Source organism: Tasmannia lanceolata, unplaced genomic scaffold (genome assembly GCF_043159265.1).
Source record: "Tasmannia lanceolata isolate RefF3 unplaced genomic scaffold, GAP_Taslan_0.1 ptg000012l, whole genome shotgun sequence".
In the NCBI taxonomy this organism is placed as follows: domain Eukaryota; kingdom Viridiplantae; phylum Streptophyta; class Magnoliopsida; order Canellales; family Winteraceae; genus Tasmannia; species Tasmannia lanceolata.
This window is the reverse complement of record NW_027518689.1, coordinates 25108959-25120064: the sequence shown is the minus strand read 5'-3', so window position 1 is coordinate 25120064 and position 11106 is coordinate 25108959. Positions and strand designations below refer to the sequence as shown.

Sequence of the window (11106 nt, the reverse complement as noted above, 5' to 3'; positions counted from 1 at the left end):
TACACATTCCAACACGAAAACATCTCTGTTGTTCTATATGTGGATCTTATCAAATACATGGATGATGGTTTTTACTCTATAAATTTGTTTTAGATTTTGAGATCCAATGTAAGCCGAAAGTTGATTACTTCAGTCGGTAATAAATTTGTGACCAATAATCAGTTTTGAACCCAGAATCCGTGGCCAAAAATCAGATGGCAAATTGTGGGCAATAATCAGTGAGAAATTTGGGGAAACATTAAACAAGGAAAAAAAAATGGTAGTGGGAACCTTATTGCGGAATTCCGAAAAATTATCGGAATTCCGAATTCGGAATTCCGCGATTACTGTCGGAATTCCGCATTACCCATATCCCAAACGTCGACATTCGAATTTTGTACTGCGGAATTCCGCGAATTTTCTCGGAATTCCGAGGCCGGAATTTCGAATTTGTTACGCGGAATTCCGCAGTAACCGAAATGATAAAAAAAAATGTGTCGGAATTCCGAATGTATTGTGCGGAATTCCGAATGTATTGTGCGGAATTCCGAGAGTCGGCCCAGGCGCGCATAAAGAGTGGAATTCTAGGCCATTCCCATATAACTTCATAATCTTCAGATGAATCCAAACTTCTGAATTGCGCAGTGCTTCATTGGTCCTTAGACCAGAATTTTTCGATAAAGCATTAGATGACGACCCTCGAAACAGTTTCTATCAACGAAATCCAAGTCCCTTCAATTCAAATGATCCGAAAAATAGAACAAAAGAATCCTACTTAAAAGAACGGAGGCGGGCGGGATAGGACGGGCCTGCAATCAAATTTAGTAAAATAGTTTCAAGGTGGGGCACGAATTGTATTGAGGATCATAATATAAGAGTAAACAGAAGTTCAAAAATTACATACCGGTTTTCCATTGGTGCGGAAGACCCGATTGGGACCACGTTTGGCTGAGGAGTTACGATGGGCGGATTCTTGCACGATCTCTTATTATGTCCAAGTTGACCGCAAGTACCGCACTTATGGTGCACTCCTCTTTGCATCCCTCTCTCCGTTCTCACTTTTTTCGATCGGCCTGGCTGTCGTCTTGATTTTGGCGGCAATACCAACGGCAAAGGATGGGTACACTTCGGCCATTGCGATCGGTCTAACGTGGGATAAATTGCTCCATCGTAAGTCCTCCGATACGTATCGGCATGATACCATTCCCCGCAGTAACTGTATGGGTCTCGTTGGTCCAGTCCCATGGCTGCTATTGCATGGGAGCACGGCATTCCCATCGTTTGAAACAAACGACACGTACATGTTTTCTTTTCTAAGTCCACCTCATCAACGTGGTACTTGGACTTCACCTCATATACGGTCCAACCACACTGGTGCGCCATATAAGCACCTGCTAGAATACATTGTTCGGCCAACCAGTCTTCCGCGTTTGGGGTCAAACGAGTCGTCCACTTCGTACCTGCCTTCTGACGGTACTGAAAGAAGTCAGATAATTTCCATCTTGTCTGTTCGACAAGTGCTGCAATAGGCAGCTCCCTTGCGCCCTTTAAAAGTGCATTGAAGCTCTCAGCCGCGTTAGTTGTCAGCACGTTATATCTAGAACCTTCAAAATAAGAGCTGGCCCAATTTTGTTTAGGAATCTCCGATATCCATTTCTCTGCGCTTTTACTCATGGTTTTAATACTCTCCATCGCATCCTTAAAAGCACCCTCCCTTAGGGAATATGCAGCATTCATAAAAAGTTTCCGCAGATCTTCACTCTTAAATTTTCCATGGAAGTTGGCACAGAGGTGGTGGATGCAATAGAAATGGTACGACCTTGGGAGAGCTTCCGCTACGGCTCTAGGCAACCCCTTCATCCGGTCAGACCCAATCGTGATGACATCTCGTCCTGCCGAAATGAAATTCTGACGGAACAAATGCAAAAACCATACCCAGCTTTCATACGTCTCGGCCTCGACTACTGCAAGTGCCAGTGGGAATAACCCATTGTTGCCATCTATCGTAGTTGCGGCTAGTAGAGTCCCCCTGTATTTCCCCCGCAGATGGGTCCCATCAATTAGGGCGAGGGGCTTAACTGTTCGGTTGAACGCACTAATGCTAGGGCCAAATGACCAAAAGAAACGCCCAAATGTATCATCCCCTCTTGGCCGCAGCTCTCGAGTTCGGCACAACTGCACTACTGTGCCAGGATTCCTTCTTACCAACTCATCAGCATATGCAGGCAGGATGCGATATGACGCTTCGGCATTCCCACACATAATTTCCTGTATGATCATCTTTGCCATGTGGGCTTTTCGATACGACATTGTTATACTCCAGTGGGCCTTGATGTACCGTCTTATCATAGGAGCCCTAACATCTTCTGGGCTTTCGAATAAGGCTAGAGAGCACTCAGCAGCCCACTTTGCTGTGGCCATGGGATGATCGTTCCCTTTCATTGTGCTTGAGCATGTGTGCTGAGGGATAAATGTTTTTACCTTAACATAATATGTATAAGTGGTCCCTGTGATACGCCATGGGCATGTACGATCCTTGCATCTAACGCCGTACTTTGTGGGATTTGTCTCTTGTGGGACAAACACAAACCGATGCCGGATTGCGTACTCTGTGACTTTCTTCTAAAAGACTTTAAGATTTCGGAAGATTGCCCCGACCGTGAAATCCTCAGGTCCCACGATCACATTTACTTCATCACCCCCTATAACCATTTCATCCGCTTCCATCGGCTGCCTTATATTGGTATTTCCCAAAGCATCGCCTACATAATTACTAGGTTCATCCTCCTACTCACGACCCAATTCATCATCGTCACTGAAGTCCTCTTCATCATAACGGAAGTCCTCTTAATCATAACCGAAGTCGTCTTCATCATAACCGAAGTCCTCTTCATCGTCGTCATTACTGCCTTCGTTCGGTCGAACCAAATCAATAGCATGAATATCACCTCCAAAATCCCTACAGAAGTCCCAATCGTTTATGCCTGGTTGGCTTTTCTCAAAGTCGGTCTCAATCGCGTCGGTCTCATTCAAAGTGGGATCTTCAAAATCCTTATTCAAGTCCACTTCATACCTGCAGATCGGTACCCAATTAAAGTTAAAGTAATTGATTTACAAATGAAAGGAATGAATATTAATCGCACCCAACGTTCAATACTATAATTTACCGATGTATGGTATGAATACCGCCAAGCGTTCTTTTCTCTTTTTGACCAACGGCCGTTACAATCGGTGATGCAGGAACCACGGGGACAGTACTAATATTCGGCCTCGAAGCCTCTGCAAATGAGGAAGGAATCGTAGGCTCTGGAGAATTGTTCCCTCCGAATCTGAACTCTTTAGTTACATATAGGCTCACAGTGTTAATGACCGTACTATCAAAGAGCATCATTACTAGATCAAGGTCGTTATCATCTCGAATATCATATAAGATGATATGAGATGGGTCGAAAACATATCGACACTTTATAAATAGAGAAACGTCACTTCTATTGGTCCCAATTTTGCTATGAATTAGATTATCAAAATCTCTATATTTTGCTCTCCGACCAACAATAAGAGGCAACATCTTGCCGCCCACGTATTCAAATGATAGCACATCCTTTAGAGTGCCGTCGATGTGTAAGACAAAAGAAGCCCTTCGTTCCTCTCTCCTGTAAAGATAAAATTAAACACTGATTAGAAGTTGTTTAATGCAATTTAAATGTACTAAAAATGGAAAGAGATGAGAATGGAAAGGGAACTACATACCTTTCCATGGAAGGGAGGTTAGTATTGGTGCAATGCAATAGAATGGTACTTTGGAGTGAACCGGTCGAATGGTGGTTTATGCCCCTACAAAGGAAGCAATGGAATGGGGTGTAAACAAATAATGTGTGAGGAATTATTGATTTAAACCATTCATATTTGAAAAATGAGGGGTTTTCTCAACTGAGTTCTAAATTATTAGGCATTTAAACCAATGATATCTCACACATTATTGGTTTAAACAATTGATTGTTCAAACTTTAGGGTTGTAAACCAATAATCTGTGAGAAATTATTGATTTAAACTATTGATATTTGAAAATTTAGAAGTTTTCTCAACTGTGTTATCAAATATTAGTGGTTTAAACCAATGATATCTCACACATTATTGGTTTAAACAATTGATTGTTCAAACTTTAGGGTTGTAAACCAATAATCTGTGAGAAATTATTGATTCAAACCATTGATATTTGAAAATTTAGAGGTTTTCTCAACTGTGTTATAAAATATTAGTGGTTTAAACCAATGATATCTCACTGTGGACCCCGATCCGAGGACGAGTGAGGGAACGGGTCCCTGCAATCCTCTAGATCTCCACAAAGTGAAGGAGAGCTCTACCGAGGAACTCTCAAAACGGATGCCACCTTCACAGCATAGCATGAGTGGCGATATAAAAATGAAAGAGATACATCCTGATCCGGAGCCAAGCTCGAAACCAAGATATATCTGAAAATAACTCAGAGTCGCCATCCATGGACACGCCATGGAACCAAAACAAATGCTCTGTTTGCAATGGATAACCAGAGATACAAAAGGTCCGTGCTTGATGACGAATGGAGAAGGTCCGAAGAGCGCCCCCAATTCGCCCGAGTGCGAACACTTGGTCTCTTATGCCATTTTTCATTAACTTCGAAGAAGTTTGGGTAAAAATCATGTGAAATGGGAACAAATATCCCTGAGTGAACGTCTACCTAATCATGCATGACTCGGGGATGAAATAATAAATACACATAAAGTAAGATAAAAGATGTGTAGCCTAATCACAACTAGGTTATGAGTGACATGCCTAACAAGTGTCTAAGTTCTGGTGGACGAACACATGCATGCTACAGCTAAAGGTATAGGTCTGCACAAGAAAGTAAGAAAACACAACAAAATATACAATATAACACAACACAACAAATCCTAAGACTCTAAACGATTTAGCCCGAGTCCTCGGATGGTCTGATGTTCATCCAAAGAAGCCTACGTATCCCCGCCTCCATGAGAATCAAGGCAACGTAGTTCCTCGCACCTATTCTAAACTATGATGCCTAAGACACCTAGACCTCTATCTTAGACTCAATCTAAAAGACCGGACTAGTTCTTAAAGCTTCTTGTACGATTATTTAAATTCCAGTGAATTATAGATTTTAGGACACCCTATATGTCCTAACTAAATGCAGGTTAGCCCTAAGCTAATGCAGGTGGTTCCTACAACCTATGTGTAACTAGGCTGTATTTCCTAAGAAAAACAATGGGATCACTAACGCATCTTAGACCTAGTCATCAGTCGGCAATGTGAATCGCCAACTGACCGGACGGAGGCGTAACAAACCCCTAACTCTAACACAAACACAAACAAACCACACAACACAAGACAAACTCCTAACTCTAAAACTCTCTATCTAGGACAAAGTCCTAACTCTAGAGGAAGATCTTTTCGAAAAATAATTATTTGGAAGATTTATATATATATTTTTAAAAGGGTTAAAAGATTTATTTACAAAGGTTTGGCTGGACCTGGGATAAGAATCCCAAGCTGCACTACGTACCTCGTGGAAGAGGATCAAGCCAACGTAGTTCGAAAATCGAACTCTCCTAACTAAAACCTAACACTTCAAATGATTTAAGGGTTTTAATGTTTTTCAAATGTTTTTGATATTTTAAAAGTTTTCAAATGTTTTTGAGTTTCATATTTCTAATGTTTTTTTTTTGAGTTTTCAAATATTCCAATACTTTTGGACCTTAAAATGCTTTCAATATTAAAGGGAACACGCAAGCACAACCACAAACTAGGGCAAAGCCCTAAATCCTAAGGGGAAATCCCGAACAAGCAACAAACGCCTCAAAGAGACGAACCACAACACGCGAAGAAGTGCCCCAAGAACAGAGAAAAATAATCTAAGATCCCAAGCAGGGAAGGCTCTAATAAGACTGAGTTAGTCTCGAATGGAAAAACTCCTAACTAATGACACCAGGGACGGAGTACAAATGAGTCGGAGACTCTAATAACACTACCAAGAATGGGGTAAAAATGAGTCAAAGACTCGCTAGAAGAAAGGGAATACGAGTCAAAGACTCTAACAATACCCACTAAAAGGATAAATGAGCCGAGGACTCTCTAAAAGAAAAGGAAACATTTGGCAGAGGTAAAACACCCAGCCGGGCCGGACAGCTACTTAGCCCTAGGATGCAACAAATGTGCGCCCAGTACCCCATAAGGGTAGGAGTATGAAGCCAAGCCGAGTAGGGTGTTCTCCCAAAAACCAAACGACGCACAAAGAGGAGAACTAGCGAGAGAATGAGACCGGGCGGGTCTCCCAAACACACACAAAGATGGGCTCCAAGTAACCTTATCATTGCCCCCGCAAGGGGTAAGCAAGGCTAAGACAACTAAGTGACCAAATTGGTCTCTAATTAACAGAGGTACAAATTGAGGTGCAACCTCAGAGAGGATTCTACAAATGAGGCCAAGCAGGCCTTCTAAAGGCTAATTACTTACAAAGCCAAGACAGATGACTCCCTAATAACATCAATAAAGATCAAATGAGTCAAAGACTCCCCCGATAACATCACCACACAAACGAATGATTCAAAGGCTCTCTAAATGAGGCAAGGCATGCCTCTTATGGGTACACCATTTATCAAAATCAAAGCAACCTCCTTGAGGTTAAACTAAAAACATGAGGCTCGCCTCCAAAGGAGGAATTCCTAATGAGACAGAATATGCATCCTAGTACAGGCTCTAGTATCTAAAGAAATCTAAAAGACTGCGCTAGTCCACCAAGAGAGCAGAAAAGAGCCACTAGGCAATCTCAAATTTCCATTCAATTCTTATATAAACAAATCAAGCACTAAGCAAAGAAAGACTTATAACTAAAGAGTACACAACCTGTAATAATAGCAATCATAGCATGATAAACAACATTAATTAGCCCAGACCAGCCGCTAGGTAGCCTAATGAAGTAAAAACAATATCAAACACTTCAAAGCCAACCACAAACCCCAATACGGGGACTCCAATGAAATCAGATGATGCCAAAGTAATCATCTGACTTCATACACATATAATATTTCTACAAACCGCCTTGAAATCAAACAGTACTCATGTCGATAACATCGAATAGAGTAGTCATCTGATTTCCTTCTTCAATTAAACAATTTATTTAAAATAAAATTAATTAGCCCAGACCAGCCGCTGGGTAGCCTAATGAAATAAAAAAATGATATTAAACGCTTCAAAGCCAACCACAAACCCCAATACGGGGACTCCAACGAAATCAGATGATGCCAAAGTAATCATCTGACTTCATACACATATAATATTTCTACAAACCGCCTTGAAATCAAACAGTACTCATGTCGATAACATCGAATAGAGTAGTCATCTGATTTCCTTCTTCAATTAAACAATTTATTTAAATAAAAAATAAGTATGATAAGCTTTCAAGATAGTCTCACCTGAACAGTCCATTCATCTTCAGAACTAACTCAAAACTTAACATAAAAGAAGAATCTTAAATTTTCAACAAATTATACAAATGCATGCAATGATATTTCTGATTTTTATAAATTTTGGTGCATAACAGGGGGCATCAACTTGTGCAGATTCAAGTGCAAAAAAAAACGGTGAGCCACAAAACACAAAGACGGGCTCCAAGTAACCTTATCATTGCCCAGAGAAGGGTTCTTTTTAAAAAAAAATGGTTAAAAGAAATCCAAAAGGTTGGGTAGGCCTACTAAACAAAAGAGGGGAGCGCTACTTGGATTGAGCGAGTCCCCTAAAGATGGGCTTGGGCTAGCGCCTTCATCGCCCTGCTGCTCTGCGAGATCTCTCAGACTCCAATTATGAGCATCGGATTTGCCAATGTCAGCTCTTCACGGGAATACACCTACATGATATTCACACCTACTAGTAGACAATAATGATCATAATCCCGGAACATATGCATAACCTTTCAAAGTCCACTGGTGAAATAGATATGCATATGTCAACATGCAACCAATTTTTGAATCATTTAAAGATTGACAACAAACTTCCGACTACTTTAATTTCCAAGAACCAAGAAGTAACCTGGTTAAATTCATTCTAAAGCATTTGTATATCTAAACACATGACAAGAATACAAATAACTACTTCTTTAGTTTAATCCCTCATTGAGTGCTACACACTCAAAACTAACGCACCTGTGCATTTGACATCGAGAAACATGTACAGATCATAGATCTAATTGACGAGGACAGAGCATATGGGCCATGAGCATTTGGGCCTAAACAAATCAAATTTATTACACCCATTGAGATGAGGCACTACCAAGGTCGGCAACTCAAGTAGAAAAATAAGGATAGATAGCAATGCAAAGAGAGCATTATGATATTGCGAATATTAAATCCCTAAAATCTAAGGACATAACATTACAATCACATTTCTTCGTTGCAAAAAACATTGAATACTTTGTAGCTCCCATGCAGCCCTCGTATGCTCAACAATTTAAAACAGAGGCTGATATATGGATTGACCATTTCTGCAATTACAGCAGGCATGCACATTGAGCAACCCACTATAGCCGCACCATAGGCTGCCAATTGTCATCTAACCTGTATATCGTCAACATCACATTACAAACTATTCTTATGGGCTGACATCATCCCAAAACCATGAGATATATAGTTCTACATGAGATTTTGCCTTCAAAACCTTAACAATGGGCTCAATTAAGCTCACAGCCGAACCAAACAACTATTTGGTGCTGTACCACAACTCTTATCAGACAATGCTCTTTATAGTCTCATTTGAAAAAATAATAAGTAAAATATGAGAGACCACATGTGATTTCAAGATGAGAAAACAACAAAATAATTCCAAGCATTCAATGCGCACTTCTAGATGAGATGGAAACATTAGAGGGGAAATACTTGCATCAAATTTATTGAAACATCTGAAAATTACCCAAATTGCAGGAATATTATCATTTAGGGACTGCTTGGTTTCAAAACATGAAACCCACATCAATTCATTGCACAGACCATTACTAAGTCTCTTTGAAAACAGAGATGGATCATTAAGCTCAAAATGCTAATCAAAGCTAGAAACCGTATAATTCAGATGCATGGACCGAGAAGATGTAATCCAATCAAGTAAATCAGTCCCTGCAAGCATGAAGATAAATCTAAAATGAGGTTTAGATTGAATTACCTGATGAAGTAGAAATCAATATGAGGACTTGAGCTCTTGACCGGAAATTTGTAAACCAATTGGAGCCTTGCTGCAAGCCACTCGGATGCCCTTCTAGACCGGATTCCGGCAATCCGGCCGGAGAAGATGGTGTTGGCCGGCCGTAGTTAATGGAGATGGGGGTAGAACGAGATGAAGCTGGAGGTCGGATTTGGGAATCTGATCGGATTTAAGGAATGATGGGTTTTGAAGGTTGGGGTAATGGGGGTTTTAAATAAACAGAGGATGGAAGAAGATGAAAATGGTGGAAGTGGGTGGATCGGCTGGTGGTGGGAAGGAGAAGAAGAAAAGGAAAAGAATAAGGAGATTAAAAGGAAGAAAAAGAATAAGAAGATGGTGGTGGTTTTGATGAGGGTTGAAGTGGGTTTGTGCTAATGGTGTTGATGGTGGGGATGATGACGATGGTAATGAGGGAGGAAGGGTACGATGGCCGGCCGGAGTTGGGGGAAGAATGGGATAAAAAAAGGTTTTAAGGATTTTAAAGGTAATGAAAAAGGGGTGGCTGAGAGATGATGATGGAGGTGGAAATGAAGGTTGCAGAGAAGTAAAGATGAAATGGGTTTGGGAGGGGATGAATGGTAGAGTAGATATGGGGTTGAGGTGGAAGATGGTGGTGGAATGGGTTTAGTGGAGGATTTTAATGGGGGTTGTAGCCGGATTCCGGTGAGAATCCGACCGGAGAAGAAGGAGGTGGGTGAAAATGGGTTTGGGTAAGAAACGGTGGAAAGGGAGATTGAGATGGGTTTGGGTGAAAAATCGATTGGAGGTTGTAGATGGGTTTGAGGTGAAAATGAGATGGGTTTTAGAGAGGTGGTGGTGGCTGTGAGGACCTCGCCGGATTCCGGCAAACCCACCGGAGAAGATGGGGTGGCGGATTGGAAGAAAAGGAGAAGAAGAAGAAGAAGAAGAAGAAGAAGAGAAGAAGAAAAGGGGTGGTGGTGCTGACTGGTGGGATGCAGCTGGCCGGAGAAGAGGGAGTTGCCGGAGAAGAAGGGAAGAAGGAAAAAAAAAAAAAAACGGCCGAGGTTCTTCTTTGCCAAATTTTTTTTTTGTTACGAAAATGGGTTTTGCTTTTAAATACAAGGGAAAAGATATATTCGAACCCCCCCTTTTCCTCCGAGACAGCCCCTCTAATGTATTTTTCATACCCTTCAACCAGCAGGGGGGTGCTCAAGAAGAAAAACAGAAATGATATATTTGCTTCCCCCAAACCTTCTCGGACAGCCCCCTTGGCAAATTTAGGACAACTACTATTCTATAAGAGGCGGCCCAAGCAGAAAACAGGGGAAAAAAATTTGCAAAAATATCTTCTTTGAAAAAATGATCTCAACCGTTAAAATCACCTTTTCATTCAATGGTGAGGATCTAAGGGTTTATAACCACCTAGGAAGGAAGCTTCCTAAGATGCTCTCATAACTAATCCTAACCATTAAAAACCTTAAGCTAGATTAGGGTCTAATGATTACTTGAAAAAGAAGAAAAGAATCTTTCTTATTTACAAAAATGCCTAGCTTCTGGATAATGCACTCCTCAATTAAGTTGTACACTAAGCTGCGCACCCACATATCCTCCTGGACAGCCCGCAAAGGCTAATTTGAACTGCTTTTTTCAGATACCAGCACAACTCTGCTCTGGCTAAAGCACCACCCTTCTGAACTTGCCCCACGACACTGCCTTAGCTCGTTTGCTAGGCAAACGGGCTCGGATTGCGACCAAATTTTACCGGGACCTTGGTGGGATCCTAATCTAACTTGGTAAGAAATTTGGGGTCCTACCTCATTCATTTGATGTGGTTTTGCTCCAATAGGGAGGGATTCGGGTACGGTCAAAATGGGGTGTCTACAGATGCCCCTCTTTGGTAGAGTGTGCTTGTCACACGAATGG

The 11106-nt window shown here is 41.3% G+C and overlaps 1 protein-coding gene across 2 annotated transcripts; it reads right to left on the bottom strand.

The window, feature by feature from the left end:
- Positions 1 to 504: 504 nt before the first annotated feature.
- LOC143887133 (uncharacterized) lies at positions 505 to 9705 on the bottom strand. 2 transcript variants are annotated; one of them, XM_077391238.1, is made up of 5 exons: positions 9184 to 9705; positions 3730 to 3813; positions 3147 to 3632; positions 884 to 3052; positions 505 to 788 (listed from the first exon to the last, which is right to left on the bottom strand). In XM_077391238.1, the coding sequence occupies exons 2-4, from the start codon at positions 3735 to 3737 to the stop codon at positions 2827 to 2829; spliced, it is 720 nt and encodes a 239-aa protein (XP_077247353.1). In that variant the 5' UTR covers positions 3738 to 3813; positions 9184 to 9705; the 3' UTR covers positions 505 to 788; positions 884 to 2826. The 2 variants fall into 2 exon arrangements, with proteins under 2 accessions (XP_077247353.1, XP_077247352.1); XM_077391237.1 differs by lacking the exons at positions 3147 to 3632; positions 3730 to 3813; positions 9184 to 9705 and having other exon boundaries at positions 884 to 2826.
- Positions 9706 to 11106: the final 1401 nt, after the last annotated feature.

Bases quoted from the DNA above. Each gene is read 5' to 3' on its own strand.
- LOC143887133 (XM_077391237.1), bottom strand. From the start codon at position 2,421: ATGAAAGGGAACGATCATCCCATGGCCACAGCAAAGTGGGCTGCTGAG. The intron at 789-883 runs GTATGTAATTTT...ATTTGATTGCAG, and splicing joins TCCGCACCAATGGAAAACCG to GCCCGTCCTATCCCGCCCGC.